This window comes from Chelmon rostratus, chromosome 11 (genome assembly GCF_017976325.1).
Source record: "Chelmon rostratus isolate fCheRos1 chromosome 11, fCheRos1.pri, whole genome shotgun sequence".
Classification (NCBI taxonomy): Eukaryota; Metazoa; Chordata; class Actinopteri; order Chaetodontiformes; family Chaetodontidae; genus Chelmon; species Chelmon rostratus.
The window spans coordinates 1,182,804-1,207,700 of NC_055668.1; the positions used below are offsets into that span (position 1 = coordinate 1,182,804).

General features: G+C 41.0%; 2 protein-coding genes across 2 annotated transcripts; one reads left to right on the forward strand and one right to left on the reverse strand.

The window, feature by feature from the left end:
- Nucleotides 1-231: 231 nt before the first annotated feature.
- LOC121614187 (calcium homeostasis modulator protein 2-like) lies at nt 232-3,484 on the reverse strand. Its single transcript, XM_041947992.1, has 3 exons — nt 3,363-3,484; nt 2,463-3,074; nt 232-1,326 (listed from the first exon to the last, which is right to left on the reverse strand). The coding sequence occupies exons 2-3, from the start codon at nt 3,012-3,014 to the stop codon at nt 916-918; spliced, it is 963 nt and encodes a 320-aa protein (XP_041803926.1). The 5' UTR covers nt 3,015-3,074; nt 3,363-3,484; the 3' UTR covers nt 232-915.
- Nucleotides 3,485-7,044: 3,560 nt separating this feature from the next.
- Nucleotides 7,045-24,084, forward strand: si:dkey-191g9.5 (rap1 GTPase-GDP dissociation stimulator 1). Its single transcript, XM_041947855.1, has 14 exons — nt 7,045-7,194; nt 12,772-12,876; nt 13,944-14,066; nt 14,901-15,026; nt 15,603-15,731; nt 16,322-16,447; nt 17,744-17,887; nt 18,643-18,774; nt 18,956-19,090; nt 19,466-19,591; nt 20,035-20,174; nt 20,922-21,048; nt 22,548-22,676; nt 23,657-24,084. Exons 1-14 carry the CDS (start codon nt 7,182-7,184, stop codon nt 23,782-23,784), a joined length of 1,683 nt encoding a protein of 560 aa, XP_041803789.1. The 5' UTR covers nt 7,045-7,181; the 3' UTR covers nt 23,785-24,084.
- Nucleotides 24,085-24,897: the final 813 nt, after the last annotated feature.

Here is a 24,897-nt window from a genome sequence, read left to right on the forward strand (position 1 = left end):
TGATAAACATACAATACAAATCATGTTAATGCCGCCCTGTGGTAGGCTGGGATAGGCCCGAGAGACGGCTGGGATAGACCCTGCAAAGGATTCAGCGGTGTATAGATAATGTATGGAAGTTAATGCCAGGTGTAAATGGGATCGATGTCTAGTACAGTTCCTTAGTTACATTTCCTCATAAATAGATCTATTGGAAAGTGACTTACCACCTTAATACCCCTTATATTTTGATGGATTTTTTTTATTTTATATTTTGGATCATGATGCAAGTACAAAAAATGGCAATGATTAGTTCAGAAAATATGAGAATGACAAAAACAACAGATGTACACTAATATGAGGGGGGATATATCTATGACAGTCACATTTAGATGCGTGTCAACCTCTTGAGCCCAGATTTTCTCAAAGCTAAAAAGTCAAGTTAGAACATTGCTTATTTTCCCTAGTGTATGCATGACAACATACGGCAATGCTGATTCTGGATCTGCTTGTTCTAGCATTGGAATAGAATCTGACTTAGAAACAATGGTCCCAACACAGTTATGGAGGTGAAATACTATTAAACCCCTACTCAACGCTGGTGGTTAATTGCATGCCTTATGTCCTTTGCCTGCTCTTTTATCCCTCTGGTTGGACTTCACTTCTGTGCCGCTTGACTTCAGTGTTTAGCAAGTTGTATTAGGACAAATGGGTTCAGTACGCTTCACACAAACTCGTATCATCCAAGCATTTGGCAAAGTGGCAGGAATAGTGTGGGTGATGTAAATTAGAAAAACTGACAGACAAAGTTCTGAAACAGGAAACAAGTGGAGGGAGAGGGTTGTAGATGCTGTTGAATGATCCACCAAGTACGTTATTTGACACATACTGATGTCTTTATGGTCAAAGCCCGGACCACCTTCCAGAAGAGTACTGTCAGCTGAACACGTCCATCTCTTTATCCATGGCCTCCACGTTATGCTGCAAATTGTAAGTGGCCCATTTGTTGAGTCTGCTGTACAGAGGCAGTCCATTCATCTCCCTGTAGAGGTAGACACCCGTCACTCTGTTCCAATCAGTCTTGCAGATAGGAGTAACACTCTGGTGCTCCAGCTGCTCCATCTCTTCCTTCTCCAGTGCCACAAAGCCAAAGAAGCTCTTAATGTTCTCTGCAGCCAAGAGGCGGGCATGGACAGTTGCCGTGCGTTGGAAGAGGGCCTTTTCATTAGAGTGGTACTGAGACCAATAGTCCTCCTGCAGGTAGCCAAGAGGAGAGGAGCAGCGCTTCAAACACAGCATCAGGAACACCATCAGAGACATTCCAGCCACCAGCAGCCAGCCTATCAGCTGAAAGAATGGACAGTCAAAACCTCATGTAGGTTCTAAGGCACTGGATCAGTTACATTTGTGTTTGCTGTTTGCTTATTGATACCCCTCTTTATACCTATCAATGAAAAGTTCTGTTACACTGTTGTGTTGTATTATCGAGGTCCTCCAACAACAGCAGAGCTGCTGTCATTACACATGACCATTAAGCAAGGTTGTGGCTTTTCAAAGCACTTGTTACTATCATTAATCTATCACATGTACCTGTTAACCATCATCATTTAATCATCACCATCAAATATCAGAAAGGTAATCATGAATTTTTCATGGCTAAAGCTAATTCATATCTTTCTTTGTTGTCATCACAGTCCCTTTCTCCTGTTATTTCAGAACCTGCCATTTCCTCTTTCCAAAAAAATGTTTTTTTCTTAAGACTGCTAATGTTGTATTACTGTTTCTTCATGTAAGCAAATCCCATATGAACACACAAACTAACCACGTGTTAGTCTGACTCTCAATACTTCCAATACTGACTAACTCCAAGTCCACTGGGTACCACAGAAGTGTAGAAAGTACCTTTAAAAACACCTTCCAAATATGTTTTTATGACTGCTGGAATGTTACTCAAAAGGACAAAGGAAAGAATTATGTGATTGTTGGTCACTATTTTCAGTGGTAGATGAATTCATATTTGGTGTATGTGGACAGTGTTTGTGGTATTGAGTTAAAATAAACTACTGTGGTATGTTCACAGTAATGAAGGAACATGTCACAAAGTGCAACAGTGGTTTAACAGTTTTCAGACAATAACAGAGGAATAAAATATACATCAGGCTATTAAACACATAATACTAAGGATACATTCATTGTTGCTTTGGTGCTACACATGGGATTTGTTGACATGAAGAAAAATGTATGATGACAGAGTGATCCTTAAAAGGAGTGGTTTGACATTGCTGTCTTACACAGGGTCAGAATGATCACTTTCATTTCTTTTCATGCAGGATATATTTAGGCCTATGCTAGCCAAGCACATATACAAGCAAGGGGAAACTGCTAGCCTCACTCTATATAATACTATTATTATAAGTAGTAGTAGTAGATGTAGTAGTAGTAGTAAGACAGTCCTGCAGAAACAAAAAAAAGTATTCCTCTACCTGAGATTCATATTTCAGTTGTCGCTCAATTTCAGGCCAGAAGCCTTGCAGTTTCTCTGGAACACTTCCTTGACAGGGGAATTTCGCCATGACCTCTGACCCTTGATCTGAAGGGAAGCCCTCCAGTGTACTGGTGTCAACAAACTCACTGAGGGCACATGTGTAAGCCTGGCCCTGCAGCAGAGAGATAACTGCCCAGGTTAGTGGAGCCACCACTGCTCGGCCGATGATGGTTCCCAGCAGCGCGAAGGCTGCGGCTCCCGACAGCTTCCGGCAGTTTCTGAGCCGGCACTCGGACACCAGGTCCCATGTGCTCTTGTTCATCATTATTCCTATGAGGAAAAATGCCAGTGCTGGAACACCAATGGTAGCCAGGCCATAAAGGTAGTTCCTCCCAGAGGAACATGGACAGTCAAAAGCAAAAATGTTGTATGCAGTCTGGCTGGCCACCGTGCCCAGAGCAATCAGACCGTTAAAGATCACCACATCTTTACTCTTGAAGAAGAGGGACAGAAACTTAAAGTTCTCAGTGACGAGTGCGGCAGCAGCCATGCTGGGATGCTGTGTCTTTATAGAGAATAACACTAGAGTTTGGTTTACAGCAGTGTCAGGCTGCAGGAAGAGAAAGAAAAAAGATATGAATAAGACACGTGTCTCAGAAATTTGTTTCAAACAAACACACTGCTCTGACTATTAAGGAAGTGTGAATGGATGTTTTGTAATGAATGAATTCAGTTTACAGAAAATAAGTGTTACACTTAAGTTAAACTTATGGTGTGGATCTAAGAAGAAGCCAGAGACAGTTATAAACATAGTGGGATTGAAAGTCTTTAAAAAATGAACGACACCGTTTAATTGAAAACAAATGGTATGTTATACAATAGAGTCATGCAAACTCACGCTCTGATAGTGTCCTGAGGCGGGACATGTGACTCAGTCTTTAAAATCCATGATAAACATCCAGTGACATCGCAGCAAAAACTTGAATCCAAAACACCAACTTTGTACATGTAAGAGTGAAAAGAGAGGTTCCTTTTGCGTGCACTCTCAGTCTTAGCAGTCTGGGCACCAGCGATGACTCACAGTCAGGAACTGCCCTTTAGTTTCCTCCCCAGTGGAAAAAAAAAAGTTCTGTAAGTGAAAACATGTGCTGCGGACCACAGAGCAGAGCTGTGTCGACAAAGAGGGGCAGCCCCGAACTGAGAGCCTCTATGACTCACACACTCAACTGACTAGTAAACTGGCCTGGGTTTGAGGATAGTGATTGATCCATATCAAGTTTAATTTATGATTTCAATGGAAGTTTTTGAACACGTATTCTTTACAAACAGCTGTAAGATAGAGGTGGGTGAGTGGAGAAACAAAACAAATGCACAGGCTGCTTCAACCTGCAAGGCAAAGCTCACGTGAACAACAGAGACAGCCTTTGGTTTCAATAGGCAGTTTTTGGTAGCCTTCCTAGCTTGTCTGCATGTAGACTTAGAAGGTAAGCTAAGGACTGTGACTTTTCATTGCAGGCCTTTATTTTTCTAAGGTCAGCAGCCACAGTTGGAGTCATGCCTTCAGAAGATTTTGATGCTACATCTGAGCCCATTCTTACAGGAAGACTCAACCATTCTGAGTGTCTGCACCATCCAGCCAGTCAGTTATCTATGAGACCCTCATCTGGTAAAAATGCTGAATTGTCACTTGTCTCTCTTCTCAGATACACTGTCATGCACCAACCTGACTGAACCTGACATAGAGGTGGGGTATGCTCCTATTAAACAACATTTAAACCAGCTGGCCAAAATGTGGCTGGAAGATGGGATAACAGAACCAGCATGCTGTAGCTGGTTCAGAGAGATTTTGCTCAGATTTCAGAGAGGTTACCTGACTGTCATCTAGTGCCTGGGAGGACTGCAATGATGAGGTGGGAAGTACTAAATTTGTCATTACACTAGACCTTTTAAAAGGTATTCTGTAGTGCCCTTTGGGCTGAGAAATGCTCCTGCTTTAGATGATGTTGTAGTGTTTAGTGACACATGGGAAGCTCATGATTAACGTCTGAATGCAACATTTAACCCTTTAACACCACAACTCGCCAGCAGGTTTGAAAGGCATGTGTTCTTCAAAAATATACTATTTATCACAGCCAGAAGCTCTAAAAACAGAAATTATTGTCAGATTATCATCACTTTGTTTACATCACCATGTTGTGGGCTCCTGCTGCTGTTACCTCAGGTACTGCTAACATTAGTTATATGTTACATATATGTAATGTTGCATTATTATTTCTGCATAAAGTCCCTAACACACACTCTGTTTTACGTTCGCCTTTACGGGTTCATTTGTGAAAAGTGACTACAGAGTCCAGTGAAGTAGAAAGTATTTGTTGTGAGGAGCTAATGTTGCAGAGGTGGCGTGTTGGGAGGTGCATGTAATGTGAACACCTACAGTAATTACAGGATGCGGGGGTGGAAAGTTCCATATGAAACACCAGAGCAATTATTTAAGACAACTAATAAACCCACTGTAGCAATCAACAGTAGCCTATAGTAAGTACTGTAGCCAGTGTCCCACTGCGCTATCCTGACTACACATTAGTTTATTAGTTCAGTCAGACCAGTGACACCAAAATAAGGCAGCAACCTGCCTGGAACAGATGATTTCCTGTAAGGTACCATGCAACATAACTGAAGGAATTACTGATCTTATAAAGTAATTTGTTCCATGTTTCTACTTCATAACTTTCTACTTGTCAGACAATTATTGCCAATTATAGGCATTTATGCTTTAAATCATTTATCGTATATTAGCTGTTTGATACCCTTTAAAAATGCTGCAGAGAATAGTGGATAACTTGTGTCGGGATTTGTCAACACAGTTTTAAAGTTGGACTGTGAAACAGATCTGCCTTGTGTTTCTTACATTCATTATTTACTACCTTTAGTTGTGTTTTTTATTTATTTTATTAAGTTTATTGATCCCAAGACTGGGAAATGATTCTCTGCATGTCATCCATCTCTATTTGAAGAGAAAAGGCAGTAACATCCTCTTCATTGCATAACAGACCTTCAAGAATAAAACTTTTTATGCTACAAAGCCAATATGACAAAAGATCATTTAAATCTCCCTAATTTCTGAAAATATTATCTTGCATCACAGTTTAGACTGATATGGAATTGGATAGATTGAGAAGACATGAAAGCAGATGGATGTCAAGAGAATAAAACACAGTGAGGTCAATTGCTGAGAACCCAATAATACAAAACACCTTCATTTCCTGACAGGAGGCCACACTCAGAGGGCACACTCAAAAGCTGGATAAATAAAGGCATTTAAAGAGTTGGGACTTCAACACACAAAGTACATCACAGTTTTCTCAACAATCGTTGTCCTGAATAAGAAAGACCTCTTACAAAACACAGTTGCATTTAGCTTGCTCATATGACTGGCACAAGTAATGAGGGCATACAGGGCAAAGCACATACTGTACATAGAAGAAATAGTTACCTGCGTGTAACTCCCAGTCTCTGAGTACATGCAAACAGTAGCTCCCCAGCTGTGTGCTGTGCTGATCCCTGGTGCCAGTTACTGAAAAGAGAGCCTTCTAACAAGTTTACTGCAGTTTTATTAGGCATGCATGTTACCACCTGGTGAGTGCAAAGATGTGTGTGCTGCAGGGTGCAGAGGCAGAGCCTCCATGGGAAATAGCATTAGGTGTGAGAGGGTTATGCCATATTGTATATGTCATTGAATTGCTTTGTTTTGTTCAGACACTGTCTGTCGGTCAGTGTTTCTGTAAAACAGAGGTATGATGCCCCTCCCACTGTCTTGCAGACTATCCTGGCCAACCTCAGCAGGCAATTGGCTGACATGAGAGGGTTGTCAGCTGATTAAGCTCACTCAGGCCCTTAAGCTATAAAAACCAGTATGTTCACTGTCTCTCTTTTCCTAAGCCGGCATCCACCTGGGATCAGCTGTACCACAACACCTCCACAGGACACATTTCACGCATCCGTACGCTGCTTGCATTGTTGGTATCACTGATTTCTACACCTCATTATTTCTGATTTGTGTTAACCTCAGTTTTAATAAATTACTCTTTAAGTGACTCCTTCCCTGTCCCAATCCCCAAGCCTGTTTGTGACAGAGGCTTTTATGTTTTTCCAGTGATATGAAAGATTTCTTGAAAATGAGTGAGAAAAAATGATCAGAATATTTATTTGTACATTATATCTAAATATTTGTATATTATATTTAAAAAGACCTTTACAGTTTTCTCAATTTTTTTTATCTGTTAACATGTTATGCAAAGTAGAAGCTTTGACATACCTTTGTCTGAACAATAAAGCTTATTTGAATTTTCTTTAGAGAGAGAGAGAGAGAGAGAGAGAGAGACAGAGAGAGAGAGAGAGACAGAGAGAGAGAGAGAAGGTGCAGGCAGAGAACGCACGCGCAGTGAGGTGATGGAAGGTGGAGAGAGAGAGAGATTTATATAGAGGGAGGGAGGGAAGGAGGAGAGCTGGATAATGGGATTGAGGGAGCGACAGAGAGAAGGAAAAAACAGACGGAGTGAGAGACAGAGTTGGGGTACACCTGACCGGGAGAAGGGAGGGTAGCTCCCCTGCTAGCCACACACACACGCACGCACGCACGCACGCACGCACACACACGTACAGTGCTAACAGACAGAGGCAGTGGGCCAGCCAGCAGACCGCCTGCCGACCAGCAGCCATGACAGACACCGGTGAGTAGCTACATATTTAACATCCCCCCGTGTGCGTGTGCGCGCGTGTATGTACGTGTGTGTGGGATTTTCATACGAATTGTGACGCATAATACCAGCTTGTTATTCCAGTGGTTATGTGATGATAGCCATCACACATCAGAGAATATGAACATGTGTGTGAATGTGTGTATGAGGGATTAGATCGATCGATCGATAGCTAGATGGTACATTTCATCAGCAGTGACATATTGTCAGGCAGATCTATTGACGCTACACTGATGCCTGACATTGAAACTGTCTGCTCATGTTTGATGTTGGATTGTTGGATAAACATCAGATTTTCAGTCATGACTGACACTGAATCAGTTGTGATTCGTCTTTTATCTGGTGCCTGGGGTTAGATTTTACTTGATTTTTATGTATTGGGACAATGTTACATTAATTAATCACACAGACAACATTAGTGCAACACAAAATCGGTCATTTGCTTATATTATTGACTTATTTTCATTGATTTCATTTAATTCATGTTTTGGCTCATATCATTTTCATTCATAAATATTTTCAAAAAGTAAATGACATCAGAATCAATTCAAACTTTCAGAATGTTTACTAACAAAATGATTTCATGTACTATGGAATATATAACTTTACAGCATATCTGTAGATGAAACAGAGTTAAATACTTATAGAACATAGAATAGCAATGCCTCATTTCATTTCACACTCGTAGAAATGATTTTTCATCTGCCGCTGTTCCATTCTTCCTCCTGTCCTCTTCCTCTCAGCCTCTCTCTCCAATCAGCTGCAATATCTCTATATGTTGCAGTGCAGTCCTAAAAAGACAACAAAAACTAAAAAGTCAAAAATGATTTCAAGATGAGTGCAAAGGACATGAAAAATCCTAATAAAAAAAATATTACTTGAGTAAACTCACTGAACTCAAATGGCGAACACAACACTGAATGATCTGAAGCATTTCCTGCTTTAACTGTATGAGAGCTAAGATGATCACACATTCTTCATTTCTAGTGTTTACTTTTTTTATCATTTGAAAAAGGTTAAAGGCCGGGAAGGGCTTAATCTCATTTATGCTCAATGTTAGACACCTGAACAGATACTGATGGAGCCTCTCTCCGCACTATGCATTCATTTTCATTTCTCAACAGAATTCATTTTGGGACCACTGTCTCCACTTTTGCCTCTTTATTAAGAGGTACATTATCACAACCTCCCTCACTGTCGCAATGCTTGTTCTCAGAAACTCTACATCTGTGCTAGTGTAAAGGATGCATTCAAGCATGTGGGCAGAGACATTTACACTCTTTGAAATATATGGATCCCTTCTTGTACATACAGGGAGCATAATGTGAGCCATTAGTCAGCGTTCAAAACAGGATAAGAAATGACAGAGAACTGTTCAATACAGTCACTATCTAGGCATTAAGATGTCAGACCTGATTAAACAAAACCAAACATTATTATCTTACAGTTCATCTCAATTGGGCTAAAGGGACCATTAAATCCATATTATGTTTGTGTGTGTGTAACAGCTGTTTGTGGTAAAAATCACATATCATTCCATCTTTCACCACTGTCGCTTGTCACTTGAAGTCACCTCTTGTCCATCTTACAATCCTACCTGAAGCTGGTGTTTGTAGTGGTGGAAGATCACTACTGTCCACCTTAGAAGTCCAAGCTTTACAGATTGGAGAGAGAGGGTGGTTAGTTGGAGTGACTAAGGTGGTGCACAGAAAGGGATATCAGTCCGAAATGGAATACAGTTTAAATGCAGTTCTTGTTCTGGACTTCATTTTTATGTAGAATATGTGTTGGTAGACAACAGCAACAACAGTGCGATACAATGACATTCAAAAATAACACAAAGCATGGCCTCAAAAAATGACACAGATGAACACTAGTGTCAACTAGTGCAGCAGAACTCTGACAGACCAGTGCCTCCCCACGAGTGTCTCCTGAGTGCAACCAGTAGGTGAAAACGTGGCTGTGTGGGGGGCCTAGTCATCCCCATGACGTACTATTTCGAGCGTTTTGTGGGGGAACATGAAGTGTGGTACTGCCCTGAGGTGGATTCTGGCATGCCTATGACACATTTCATTCAATTAGAGCTATAAAAAACAGAATGACTTTGCATTGCTGGCAGAAATTAAGCAGTTCTCCACAGTACAATATTGTGAAACATTTATTTTTATTTTTATTTTACATTTATTTCACTTATTATTAGGTCAAGTGCAAGTCTCAAAGGAGATGTCAGCATACAGTGGGAAATGTAGATACTGCTAACATGAATCCTGAAAAGGAACCTACACAAAGTTTCCATTTAACTGAGAGAATGACTTCAAATATTTTTTTCTATTTTCTTTTGATAGACAATCATCCATTTGTATAAAACTTCATATAATAATAATATAAAAATGGTCTTACATTTTCGCCAAGGGGGCTGGACTGCTCAGCTGCCCCACCATGTGTTGTTGTTATTGTTAATGTTATTATTATCATTATTATTATTATTATTATCATTATTATTGTTGTTGTTATTACTTGTACTACAGGTAGTACTACTACCAGGAGATCCACCATCCCATACATGAAAATAAACTAAACTTTGCACATAGGTCCAGTCCTATGCTGAACTTCCTCAGATGACATTGTGTGCTAATAATCCTGATGGTGGAGCTGCAGAAACCATCTGAAGTTGAAAACTTCACAGTTCACAACAATTTTCTTCGATGTGCTACGTCTGCAACTCTCAGCAAAATGTAGGCTCCATATGCAGAAATGTCTGGATGCTTTGAGCTGACAGGGATTATGTCCATCACTCTGTAAAACTAATTAAATCTAATTCCTCCCACATTTTTGGCTCAATTGACAAAATCACTACACTGTCCTCTACAAACGATCCAGTCAGAGTTCTGAATTTTCAAGAATTGAGCCCACAGTGCATCAAGATGTATTACTGTGATACAGATGCTGTGATAATGCATCTCCAGTGTTCTTGACAAAATGACAAAATTTAGATGTCATGGCAGATGTAGTGCAGTGGTTTTCAAAATGATATCTCTATCTCTAAGTATTTTGAATTCTATCCTCATGTAAACTACTACAGTCATTTGGAAATACTGCATCTTTAAACATCAGTTTGTCACTTGTGGAGCAATGAATTAGTAAGTAAAAGTTAAAAGAAATGACAGATATCTTTAAGTTGTCTGGATGAAGTACACAAATTCTATATATTGTGTCCTGATAACTGAATTTCTGACAATAGTTTGGATCTGCCTTTGCATGCATCCCGGTGAAGCCATCCATAGTCTCTCACTCAACAATATAATGACTCCCCCTTAGTGTCTAAGGTTGTGACTTCAAGATGCAGAATGAACATCCTTTACCTGGTTAATGTACATTGGACACAGTTTCAATCACCGTTTTGTTCTGAATAGTTCTTCTACAATTGCTTTATAGATTTTCAACTTTTTTGGTGCAAGGCGCCCAGTTCCACCACTCCCCAATGACACACTCAGACTAGACAATCCCAGGATCCCGAGCTGTTTGTCTCACTGGCCAGTAAGTGTGCACTGCTTAGCTCAGAGGTCAGAGGCTGCTCTGCATCACAAGCTTAAGACACACCACGGCTCAACAACCCAGCCTTGTTTGAATGTGCTACTGACTGTTATTCCAACCTACTCATGGACCGGTTCACATTGGAGTTAGTTGTCATGGCTCCTGTGGCAGTATTCGACCAGAGCAACTGCTCCAGCCATCCAACATGTTCTCATCCCAGCGACGCACAAATCCTTCCTGCCTATCACATGGTTAATGTTGTGAAACAGTCGCAGTTTAGTTTAGTTTAGTTTAGACACCAGAACTATTTTTTGAGATAAAGGAAACGATTGTTCATTTTTGGTTTCACTTTTGAACCCGGTCTCCTGGCTGAAAGTTGTATGCTTGTCTGACCCATCCATCCACCCCACCTTATTGTGTGGACTTCCTTGCTCTTTACACGGTCTCACCTTGATCTGAACATCTCATTTTGCCACAAATGGGTTTACAGTGGAGTTAGTAGAAAGCCCAGTGCATCGGCGAGGGGCAGGACAAAGCGTTGTCTTTAGCCGCTCTGGAATGAGACCAGGCTTATTTGTCTTGCTGGTCTGAGGCATGAATCTATATAGGCAGCATCATAAACATGCAGCATTACAAAACAGTGATCATCAAAATCTCTCTGACACAGTCTAAGCACAAGAAAACACCAAATGGGATGGGATTTATTTTTGACTTCCTGCGTAAATATATGTTAAAGTAAGTACATCTGCTATGAAGCATCTGTAATAAGCACCCTGGGGTCTCCCTCGCAACACTCTGTGGGACTGATTAGTGAACTGCTCACCTGCTGTCTTGTCAAACACACATGGAGGCACATGGACAGATGAACATTGGCACACACACACACACACACACACAAAAGGACGTGAGGGTTAGATCCTGACATATTAGGCTGTGTAGCTATCAGCCTGATATCCCCCTCCACTCAGGCTATTTTCATTCGACTTAAAAGGGATTAGCTGAGGTGATTACCATCTGCAGGTCTCTCCTCACTATGTGTGTGTGTGTGTGTGTGTGTGTGTGTGTGTGTGTGTCTACTTGAACAGCTATCTTTCTGAGAACCCGGTTGAGTTTTGGCCCATGGGAGTGAGGACATGGAAAGAGTGGACAGTTTGGCTGTTTGAGGGTTTATACTTGGTTTCTTGGTAAATAGACAGTTTTTTATCCAGCTTTCTACAACACAAGTCTGCATTCACCCATTCACACACACACATTCGTACTACCTGCTCATTATGAGCATTAACCGTCACACACAATGCAACTTGGGCTTCAGAATCTTCAACATGTAGACTGCCAAGGCCAGGGACTGAACCACGGACCTTCTGATAAGCAGACAACTGCTCCACCTCCTCAGAACTAGGTTTAGGTTAGGATTACAGTAAGGGTTGGGTTTAGGTATTTAGTTGTGATGATTAAGGTTGGGGTAAGGGGCAAGGGAATGTATTATATCAATGAGTGTCCTCACAAGGATAGAAGTACGACTGTGTGTGTGTGTGTGTGTGTGTGTGTGTGTCTTTGTATGTAATGCATTGTATTGTTAGGGTTAGGGTTAGGGGTGTAGTAGCACCTAAGGTTTATGCCTGAGCTATATTCCATGCAAGCAGTGGAAGAAATACTGAAGCTGTCTCAGGACATTGGACAATTCAACGAAAGCCCAGTTTCATTAAGAATATTCTTGCTTTCTGTTCCTGCCCATGGCAGCTAAGTTATCATTTAGGTTAAGGAAAGATTGTGGTTATGGCAAATAAATCATGGTTAAGGTAGTGTTAAGGTAAGGCGATTAAAACACTTGGCTAAGGCTGGCCATTGATTTTACTGAAGGAAGTGCTCTTCCAGGATCGGGCCAGTAGTCGAGTGTCAATGACAAACACAGCGACTGTCCAGCTTATCAACCGTGGAGGTGTTTTGACTCAGAGTTGAAGCTTGAATTCTTCACTTTTATTGTTGTTGATAGTTGGTGGTGTGTGTGTGTTGCAGACTCCCTGAGCGAGGCACTAAAGGCTATCAGTGTGAGTACAGAGCTGATCGAGGAGGAGCTGAAACCGCATTTGGACGCAGTGCTGGCTGCTCTGCTGGAAAAGAGTAAGTCACGTAAAACACCTGCGCATGCTCGCACGCACACACACACACACACACGAGAGAGAGACCTACCTTCCACCCATCTCTGGTTTGTCTTTTCATGCACTCATTGTTAACTTCAAACCTTGGCACATCTTGAAGCCACTTGTCAGAGAAAAGTCTTTTCTGCCGCTTGGATTCAGTTTGATATTTTTTGTAGCAACGTCAAAGTAACTGCTTAATGGCTGTTGGCTGACAAAAAATGCGTGTTGACAAGAAATGTGTATTGATGACCATTAACAGTTATTGCTGTCTTCTTCCTCCTGTAGGTTTTATGGCGGTTGGCAAGTGTTGGATTAGTGCTATTTGCAGTTTCACAGTGCAAACTATTGCCCACCCAGAGATCCTGTTCACAACATTGTCTATTCTATAGACATATATAGTTCAGTGGCTGATATTATGCATTTTGGTCACTCATGCGTACCTCTGTACCCATGCCTGTATCATTCTTTGCAACAGAAGCTAGCAAAACAGAAAACAAGCAGAGGTTTGTATGTTTGATGAGCAGAGTCTGGTGAGCAGGCATGCTCAGCTGCAGGCGAGCGGCGCAGTATTTGAATATTCATAGATCCGTGCCGACTGGATGAAGTCAAAGGTGTAAAGTTACAGTTAAGCCATTTTAAGGCATGGAAAAAACTTAAGACGTGACTTTGAAGAACCGGTATGAGTTTTTAGGGGCTTAATCCATGCCAGGAGAGGAACTTTAAAAGAAACTTGGGTCGTCTTTCATATATGTGACCAACATGTAAAGTTGCCATCACATTTATGTTTTAAGATGCATGTCTGAAGGGTGCTTTACATTATGCTGGGGTCTGTGTGCAAATTGAATATTCAAGGTAAAGGTTGCACAACTGTCACGTGAAGTTCTGGTGGTGGTAGTGGAAAGAAGGTCCTCAGTCTGAGTCACACACTGTTCGACGGGTAAATTAAAAACCATTAGCCAAACTAGCTTCACATATTTCTAGTATATTCTGTGATTGGATATTCTGCCACTGTTTTGATTCTGAACAAGTGGATTCGTGTGCCCACAGAGAAAGATGCTGCTGTTGAGATCACAAGAAGTGGGATTCTGCCCACACTGGCTCAGGCCCTGCGCGGTAAAAACAGCCTGAACTGCCAGGTGGCTCTGGTGGTGGCAGAGATGGCTCGTGAAGGTAGGATATGCTACAACTGTTATCAGACGTTATGTTTTTGGAAAGTCTAAAACAAGATAAGATTTGTTTGAGCTACAAATGATAAAATAGAGCAGGAAAATGATTTTTTAGAATATTTTAGACCAGTGTAGCTGGCCTGCCTTCAGTCACATCATATGGTCATCTTCAACAGACGGAGTTATGGAATTGTAAATGTTCAAATTTTCATTTTTCTGAGCACTTTAAAGACTTCTTATCCATGCTGGAATGCATGATGATGAACAACACAAGCCATATTTAGGGTTTGATTAATTCAACATTATATACTGTACTTGGCTTTCAGAATATTAATTGTAACTCTATGTATACTCTATATGAAAACATGTCACAGTATAGTGGGGGATTTTTTCATCTTTCAAGTAACTTAAGGCCATTGTGTGTAGAATTATTCTGATGCCATGTGTTTTTGTTGTGTGTTGTGTCGAAATTGGTCTTTTACCATCCATTGCTGTCTGCCGCAGTATCTTTTTTTAATACTATTCTGGGTGCCATCATCAGATACTTCTAAATTCTACGCTAGTGGCTAACGGCAACTGAAACTGTACCTGCTAACTGCAACTACACCCAGTGTATCTGGCTTGCTGACAGATCTTGTGGTAACAATATGCTTTTTCCATGCCTTTTTCCAGTGACATAGCATGGATCTGTAGCATCATGCTACATCACTGCTGGGTGTGGTCACATTTACTTCAAAGGTTAAAGAAGTAAAATTTCATCCTTGTGTGTGTGTGTGTGTGTGTGTGTGTGTGTGTGTGTGCGTGTGCGTGTGTGTGTGTGTGTGTACGTGCGGTGCAGCTGCAGTCAGGGAGCCGTGCATTGAAGCAGGCCTGGTGAAGGTGCTGGTTCCCCATCTGAACAGCAATAACGAGGAGATGCTGCTGAATACTGGCAGGGCCATCGGACGCATCTGCTTTGACAACTGTGAGTGGATCAGACAATGTTGGGTCAGTCAGCAGCTTCACAGCTGATGAACAGTGGCAGAGCCTCATTTGAAGGCTACAGAGAGAGAGAGACAGTAAATCAGTCTTCACATTTAAATAGCTAGTTTGTATATGGCTTGCAATTCTCAAATGTAAAATTACTTTTTAATATTGCTAAATTAAATGTGATATGGGCTTAACATTTCCTCATCAGTTATCTGATTAGGAGAGGGGATTTGTCTCCTCTGCCAGATTAAAGCTGTAATGTGCCTCGAGTTTGTGTGTTTGTGCATGTAGCGTTTGTGAATGTGCTGGTGGTGGATCCATGTATGTATCTGTAGTGGAAACAATTATCCTTGTAAAGGACAAACAAATCTAAATCTAAATCTTATAAAAGTAAACCAGTGAGACATGATGTTGAAACGAAAACCTTAAAGTTTAAGGACTTTTTGAGACACAAATGCATACACACCTAATACAAAGCTAAAAACAAGCAACAAAATAATAAAACACTGCATTTATATGTGTCAGTTTATCCTTGATCACTTCCATTCTCTCTGTCTGACCTCCCTCCCAGCATACCAACAGGACCAGTTGGTCCAGAGTGGTGTGATCCCCAGACTGTTGTGCATAATAAGAGAGTATCCAGAGAACGACCCCCTGGTCAACGTCTGCCTGCTGGCCCTCTGTAACCTGGCTGATATGGGTGAATATTTCATAACTATATTTTTCATTGTGGTTGACTATTAATTAGCTGTGATTTAAATCCCATTATTTCAGTATTTGGACATTTTCTTCACAGCTACAGGCTGGTTGCCCTTTTAATTCTGTGTTGTGTTTACATGTTCTCCATATGCTCTACTGGTTTTACTTCATCACTCATGTAAAACACAGACTCTGAAATTCTCACAGGTACCAAGGTACAGTAAATGCACACAACGTCTAATACTGTGTCATTTTTAAACTGGTTGTGAACAGTGATAAGAGAAATTAGTTTGAAGAATGAACAAATGCAGACTAAAGTCATTCTTCGCCAAACTCTTTTTTTTGTAGATGTAAAACAATGAGCCAGAGCTTATGCAGCACTATCAGCAGGATAAAGGGACCAAAGCTTGTCCCAAAAGAAGAAAGCCGATGTGAAAAGTGAAGCCTTTATTGAGAGGAGAGGGGAAATTCATCACTTCAAAAGACTGCTGTGTTGAATTAGCTGTAGAGGTCAGATGTATGATGACTCAAACTGGTAGTCAGGATCATTAGTTATCACCAACACTGTCGATAAGACCCCTGTGTTTGCAGACTCTGCGCGGGATGCCCTGGCAGAGCTGGACGTTGCAGACGTGCTGACGTTTCAGCTGAAACGGGCGCCAGATGCTGAACGCCGACATGTCATCCTGGAAATACTGAGCTCACTGGGCGAGAGCGGTAAGACCTGCAGTGTGCTTCAGCAAGGATGCTGGAAAGGGAGGACTTGAATCTCTGGTTTCATCAAGCATGACTTGAAATTTCATCTTAGATCCATTTTTAAACCTCTCATGATTGGTTTATGAAAGTCTTTATGATGAGCCATCAGAGATTTTCCCATGTGTGTCTCCTATGTGAGAAATTCAGTCTACAGCCAAGTCTTTAGTCCTTTTAGTCCTTACAGCTGGAACCCCAAAGCGGCGACCAGATGGAAGTAGCTTACAGTCCATGAGCAAAGGATGATTTGGACAAGACAGACCAGCCTCAGCCTTCCAAAGAACATGCTTATTATAAATAGGTTATAAATCACTGAGCAGGACTGCTTTATGGAAGTACTGGAATTTTATATGATTTTTGCATCATGTATTTGAACTTTGAGACCAATTCTTTGTCACATTTTGGATGACAGGCATAAAAATCAAGAAAAAATTCACACAGAGACCACATTCTATGATTTCAATCTAAAGGCGGTATATAACACACACCTCTGTAGTAAAAAAAACAACACAAAGGCAAAGCCTGTGGTTCTAGACACAGACACAAAGAAGTAAAAAAAATCTTGTAAAACAAGAGCAGGAAAGTGAGAGAATAAAAAAATTCACAGAATTCACAGAACAGCGAAAATGTAAGCGAAATGTGATGCGCAGTGTTATAAACTGGGATCCTGGTGGGTTGATGGGTGGCAGCTAATAGCCTACATTTACCAGAAACACTTTGCATATTGCTTTTCCATAATATGCACTGTGTCACAGTAAAGTTAAGAGATAAGTGGTGAACCCAAGTGCAGACACAGAGACACGACCACACATCCAGCAGTAGCTAATAATGAATCACAGGCAGCCACTGGTCGCAGTGCAGCTGCAAGGCTGTTTGTGTCTGATTAGGGTAAACAAAGGAGGGGACTTAGAGGAGAATGGACCGTTTAGCCATGGCCAGACTCACTATACAGTCACAGAGAAGCAAACACCACCACCACAAGACCTGTTCCAGAAGACAGACCCACACAAGTGAATGTGACTCAGGGGTTCTGTGGTTGTATCATCACAAACTAGGAGATAGAGCGATTGTAACCCTCTACTGGCATAATGTTGATTTTCCAACATGAAATGTACTACATAAAACTCAAAACCCACGTTTTCATTTTCGTTTTCAGTGATGTGTGTTTTGGAATTGTGTTGGAAAACTGTTGTAATAAAGGTAAAATATATCAATACAAAGGTTGATAGTAAAGCTTACCAAGTTGTACTTCACCACCAGATACGCTGAAGCTGCAGTTTGCAGAGTCAGATGTACCAGAAGCTTTGTCAGAGATGATTCGGGGTCTGCAGGGAGGTTCTGACCCCCACGACCTCTGCAGCATCAAAATCGCCTCCAACCTCATAGTGTCCCTGCTTTTAGGAGGTGAGTTATGCAAGTGCAAACTGAATGTGTTTTTGTATACAACAGCTTTGTGTGAGTGTAGGTATCCATTTATTTTGTCTTATTTGCCTTTCATTCTGTCTCTCTTTTACCTCGTTCAGCTGGTCAAACTTTCTGTTAAGTCTCTGAAATTGGCCCACACTCCTAAATGAATGTGCTGAATGTGGTGTGACAGGTCTGAAGATCCTCTGTATGTAATTTACATATTCAGCTCTGATAGGCCACAGTTTACTGAATGTTGTGCTGTATACTATGTGTGACCTTTCTGGGTGGCAGTGTCACAGGCAGAGGATGTACCATTATGTCTCTATGTGCTCTGTATGTGCTGTGTGTCTAAAAAATAGAAATCTCTGACTTGTTGCACCAGTGCTGTTTGTGATTTGTTTACCTCAATAATATGCAGACAATCATCTTAAGATGACCATATGGTATTAAACAGGGATGGTAAGGTCAGCACTGGAATGAGCTGTTTTGTGTGTGTGTGTGTTTGTGGCCATGTATCACTGATGTTGTGGGGACATAAATCTGTTAACACAGTCACAGTGTAGGGACTTGCCTTCCTTAGGACACAATGCAAGTCCTCATAATGTCAATCATTACATTTTAAGGTGAAGACTAGGCTTAAGATTGGGGTAAGGTTAGGTTTAGGCAAGGTTAGACTAATTCTCAAGGAAATGAATGTATGTCTGTGTAATGTCTCCAAGAGTGATGGAAACACGACTGTGTGTGTGTCTCAGATGAGTCTATGCAGAAGTGTTTTGGTGAGGGATCAGGTCTGGTGTATCAGGATGTTCTGTCCTGGCTGCAGAGCCCCAACACGCAGCTGCAGCTGTCCGGAGCCCTGGCCATCGCCAACTTTGCCAGGAACGGTGAGTCAATAAAGAAAATACACCTCAAAATATACAGTACTTCTCTTACAAGCATGACAGGTGTCACTCATCGTGATGAAGCCAGAGAGCATTTTCACCAAGTCTGCAGAATTGTATGTAATGTTGTAATACAGTAATCTGGTTCTGAAGGTGTGTTTGTTGGCCTGCTGTGTTTTGTCAGACAGTAACTGCGTGAAGATGCTGGACCTCGGTGTGGTCCCTCACATCCTCACCTTGTTGGAGCAGCATGTCGACGAAGGAGATGTGTCTGTTCAACATGCTGGACTGAGCGCGCTCAGAAACCTGGCCATTCCTGGTACCGATTAAAACAAAGCAGCAGAAATATGGTTCCACTGACCAAACACCAAGGCCATGTGTTGAAAGTTTAACACTGAGCCTTACCTTTAAAAGGACAGAGAAGAGCACTCACTGAGTCATCTTCAAAAACCCTTCTATAGGCAGATGTGGGAAAAAATACTTTACATGGATAATTCAGGAGAAATCACTGCAACTGTTACTGTAATAGGCTTATAGAGAATTATGAAAATTTATTATTTTGTTTTATTTAAAATGACAAGGGTGCTAAAATGTTTTGCATTTGTAAACCATATAGAGCAGTACAAGCAAACACAGACACCACTTACATTGAGACACACAGGAAGTGCGTCAGTATGATGTCTGTGTCTTCTAGCCACCAATAAAGTGCGGATGCTGGAGGACGGCGTGACTGAGAGGATAAAGACGCTGCTGCGCTCTGACATGCCACCAGTTCAGTTCAAACTGCTGGGTACATTACGCATGATGGTGGATGGACAGGGTGAGCAGAAGTGTTAGTTTAAAGCTTTTCAATATTCATGCATGAAACTAATTGCATCAGTATTTAGGAGTAAACAGTAGTCTCAGATGTGTTTCCCCCTTTTTCCTTTTTTTATCTTAAGTCATATTAGTTCAGTCATCACACCAAACTAGGCCATGAAGAATAGTGAAACTTTCATCGGCAGGTTGCCAGAATATAAACCCTTTGACTGTCTGTGGCTCTCTTTGCCTTAGCGATGAATCATTTAGTCTGTAAAATGCCAGAAAGTTATGAAAAATGGCATCACAAGTTTCCAGGGTTTTTGTCTTCTGTCCAGTGCAAACTGTTTTTGTTGCAGGGGCCTTCATCCATTAACATTTTTGACTAGAGCGGTAGACTCACACCTCTCCTGTTAACGTTCTGGAAATGTATTTTGCTCTTCTCTGCTATGCTGTGTGTGTCAGAGGAGGCAGCCTTGGTGCTGGGGAGAGATGCTGTGCTGCTGGCTCGGGTCATGGAGTGGTGTGAAGCCAAAGACCATGCAGGAGTCAGAGGAGAAGCCAGTCGCCTGTTGGCTGCCCTCATCAGACACAGCCGCAGCCCCGTGAGTCACTTTATTCTCTCCTGAACGGCAGCAGAAGTTTCTTCTGGCATTCATACCCAGTCCACTGGAGTTTAACCTAATGACAGTCAGTGTTTGGGATAACACATTACAGTAATACTGTATATTATCTTTTTGCAATTCTCCATAAAGTCATTGAAAAAGTTACTGATAAGATCTTCGTAATAATATTACAATTAGTTTATGACATTACGGCTTACTGCCACCTGTTGAGTGTTCAGTGGGTAACAAAACTACTCCTTGCTGCACAGCATGATGGGAAAACTGGGCAATCACTGCGGCTCCAGCTTCCAGAAAACTTGGTTTAAAAGAGGTGTGTGTGCTGCTGTCTCTGTCCAGACAGCGGCAGTTTATGGATTTTTATTACTAATTATGGATAATTCTATGCATTGTTATTATAGTGCCTTGGCATTAGGCATCAACCTCGTGGTTTTGAGTCGACGTAGATGAAATGCGTAAAATCTGAGCAAATCTGTTGCATGAGACACACAAGTAGGAAAAATAGGTCTTTTGCTTGTCAGCAAAATTCCCGTCCAACCGTCAGGTAAGCTAACATTGTCATAGGGACCAGGTTTTGTAGAGGCTATAATAGCAATAGTCATTAGTCATATGCAATATATTACATATATATTACGTTTTGAAAAGAACTTGCCCAACACTGACAGCTATACACACATGTTCTCACACACTGAATATATCTGTAATGGGCTGATTTCCTCTCTCTGACAGGAAGTTGTCAGTGCTGTAGCCAAAGCAGCTGGGGTTCGGCACCTTATCTCCATGGCAACAAGTGAACATGTCATCATGCAGAACGAGGCCCTGGTTTCCCTGGCGATAGCATCTGCCATTGACATTGGTAAAGCTATTCTGGGGATTATATAAAGGCTCTGGCCCTGATTTTATCATGCATTTCAGAATCTTTCCTACAAACTTTAACTGAAACTAAACTGAACTCTCAGCAAGGTCGAGAAGCATCTACCCTCTGTCCAGCTCTGCTGCTCCTCTAAGTCCCAAAGGAGTAGGACCAGAAATACATCACTCAGAACTGCTGGCCGGTTAGGACTGATTTTACCACTCTGAGATGATTGATAAATACGGCCCTGATGTTACTCTACTGACTCCTCATGTCAAAGCAGCACAGCCTTGACTGTTAATGTGCTCAGTCCCTTGCAATAGTTTTTGCATTCTTATGCAATATACTACAACCCCAATTCCAGAAAGGCTCCAAAACAGATGCAGTGTAAAATGAAAAACAGAATTCACTGCTTTCCAAACAAACTGTGTTTAACAACAGTTTAACAAAGGGTTCCTCAGTCCATGTATTTATCTCCTTTATCCAATCATGTGTTCACAAAGCAGTGAACCTCGCTCCATCCTCGCTGTGAACAACTGAGCCTTTCCAGGATGCTCCTTTTATACCCAATCATGATGCTATCACCTGTTACCAATCCACCTGTTTACCTGTGGAATGATCCAAACAGGTGTTTTTGGAGCGCTCTTTTGTTGCTCCTGTCCCAAACATGTTTGAAACATGTTGCTACATCAAATTCTGAATAATCATATCTTTACAAAAATGAAGCTGAGGAGGTAAAACATTACATTGACTTGTACTGTTTTCAGTTGACTATATGTCAAATAGGATTAGCTGATTATCACATTCAGGTTTATCTGGGTTTTACACACCTTCCTAACTTTTTTGGAATCGTGGTTGTAAATTATATATTGACTTTGTTTGGAGGTTTTTCTTATTTTTCTTTCTTGCAAAAATAAGATTACATAAGACTTTTTTAAGAAGCATGTAAAATAAGTGCAACAATGTGCAATGTGTTAAGCTTTCAATACTCCAAGCAATGCAATTCTTAAGAGCCAACTGATGTTAATACGCATTTTAGCAACAAAAAAATGTTGTTTGTAAGTTGTTTGATTCCAACTGATGTAGACATAAAGAGGAAGAAATCTGAGCTGCTGTGTGTGAGAAGTAATCCACACCATCGTGGTTGGACTGCTGCACCTCAAACAAACCCAGGTTGATTATTAGCCCAGGACAAAAAATAAACACTATTAAACACTCAGTGGGCTGCATGTTCAACTGCTGTCATACAAAATGAAAGAAGCAGAGTATTTGTATAGTATCGTGAAAACAGAAAAACACTGCAACAACAAACTGAGAACACGGAGGCAGCAGGAGAGTAGCTTAATGAAGCTTCAAGATGATTGTAGATCCACATACAAAGGGGGAGACAAGAAGACTGAGAGTTAACAGGCGGACGAATTTTGAATGAAATCATGTACATTAAGGAATGCATGTTTACCTATATGTTTATGTGTGTTTGTGGGTGTGTATGTACCCTACAGAGTCAATGAATGATACGTTTAGAGATGCGGAGCTGTTGCCCATGCTGAAGAAGATGTTGGAGGATCCTGTGGGGGCGGTCGAAGTCAAGTTCAGCGCTTTAGGTCTCATCTGTAGCCTGGCTAACTCTGGTATGTGTTTGATTTTACAACACATTCATAGAAATTCTGATCCAAATTTCAAGATGTTGCTGCCGACTGTGAGAAAAACTTGAGGGAGGGTCAGTGGACCTGGATCCAAGCCCAAAACATCTGTGCAATATGCAGTGTTTTGTGCTTTGCAGTGGCACATAAACCTTCATATACCCTTCAGCTTTGAGCGCAGAATCACAAACTATCAAAGAATACCTGTGGTCCGTCAGCAGGTAGGGCACATTGATTAAGTGAAGTGACTTAAGTAGGATGACTCACTGCAGATTTTTCATCTTGCTGAAAGCTTGGACTGTAAGAAACAACACTTCTAGATGTTTTTTTCTAGCACCACAGAGGCCCAAACAGGGTGTGCAAGTTTGTGCCAGCTAGCCTTGGTCTCTACTTCGAGAAGTGGTCTCATCAGCCAAAATAAATGGCAGGAAAAAAATGTGTTAATGTGATGTGGTACCAGCAGACACCATACTTTACCTCTTTAAACCTCAATAATGAAGCTATGATATGTAAAATGCTCACAAATATCATATTTAGATGAACTACTGAGACACCAAAATTTCTGTTTGTATCTTAAGGATGAGATTTTACACAGATTTCAGTCCAGTTGATGTCTCTTTGGAGCCAGCATCCAGTGATCATTAGAAGGATTGAGCTTCAGTCGTCAGCTGTGAGGTCTGAGCTGTGTGCCACATTAAGTCCAGCAGAGGAAAACGTGCTACAAGAGTTTTGAGCCGCTGCGTGTTGAACTAATGCATTAAATCGATTGATCCTGTTTATTTTTCTTCTGTTGGAAGAAGTAGCTCATTTTATGTTCCTCATTTTAAAAGACAGGTGGAAAAGTTACACAAAGACACACAATCCACACGTGCATCCAACACTGACACACACAGAGAGATCAGAGAGCACGCTGGGCCTTGTCTGCTCATTTTCCTGTTTGTTCTTCTTTCTGTCCTCTTCTGCTCTAGGTGTGATGAAGGAGCAGTTGAACTCTGTGAATATGAAGGAAAGCCTCAGTAAACTGACAGATCATAGCAGCAGTAAACTGGCCTCACAGGCCAGCTCCGTACTGGCCATTCTTGGAGACACCAGCTAAACCAGCACGCTGCAACAAAGAATCCGGTCTGCTGTATTGATTTTTTCCATCTTATCCAATGGCATACTTTCATTCAAATGATCTTACTGCACAGTTACACAGCTAAACAGTCACCTGTTTAGTGGCAACAATTTTGAATAAAAGAAAGCAAGACTGAGACTTAATAGCCCCAACAGCAGCCCCCAGCGGCTGCAACGTTTGTTAGTTATATTTGCAATGACACTAAAATAAAAAGTCAAGGAGAAAACAAAAATATGATCATTCTGTGGAATTTGTAAATATCTACCAAATTTCACTGTCACCTGCCCAGTAGTTGTTGTGATATCTTGCTCCTCACAGAAGTGGTGGGTGGGTGGGTGGATGGACTGACATCACCTACTGTAGGCTCTGCCAATAGATGCTCAAAAATATTATAAAAGGGAAAATTATCTATGGGTCATTCCATGTCGAATACATGTTTTAGTTTACGTTTACAATTTTTTGTGTCATGTCATATGACACCAAATTAACTATTGTGTTAATACTGTAAAATATTTTCGCTGAATTTTGAGAACTTTGTAATTTTCCCACCCTAAATAAACATCTTAGATGAGAAGTCATTTTTATAAGTTTGAGTATTTTCAGAAATATAACTCCCAGAGCCATGAAATTTGTTCGGGGCGCAGCCAACATGCTGTACAACAGTTACAAGTAATTGCAATAACTGGAGTCATATTTTTCATTACTAGCCATTGGAAATGACAAAAAAGTGCAAAATGGGTGTTTTTGTTTTTTAATTGAGCACATCATGGCACTTTGATAATGCAATTTTCAAAATTCTGTCAAAATATTTCATATATTTTGTGTCAAATAGACAAATAGCATGTACATACAGTATCTAAAATGTAAACAAAAACCTCTGATTTGATGTGGAATGACCATGATCCTCATGAAAATGATTTGATGATCCTTATGCAATGCAAGCCCATGTTAGCAATGAAGTATACGGAGAAGGACAGCTACTTCCTGTAGTACAGGCTCAAGTACTGCTCAAGGCTGCAAGTTTTTTCTTGATTACTTCTGGAGTCCCAAAACAATCAGAAATGTACCAAACTGCTTCTAAAAGTGAACCCA

Coding starts and splice junctions, on each gene's coding strand:
- si:dkey-191g9.5 (XM_041947855.1), top strand. Junction 15,732..16,321: donor CTGTAACCTGGCTGATATGG/GTGAATATTTCA, acceptor CTGTGTTTGCAG/ACTCTGCGCGGGATGCCCTG. Junction 17,888..18,642: donor AGTGTCCCTGCTTTTAGGAG/GTGAGTTATGCA, acceptor TGTGTGTCTCAG/ATGAGTCTATGCAGAAGTGT.
- LOC121614187 (XM_041947992.1), bottom strand. CDS start 3,014: ATGGCTGCTGCCGCACTCGTCACTGAGAACTTTAAGTTTCTGTCCCTC. Junction 1,327..2,462: donor AACTGAAATATGAATCTCAG/GTAGAGGAATAC, acceptor CCATTCTTTCAG/CTGATAGGCTGGCTGCTGGT.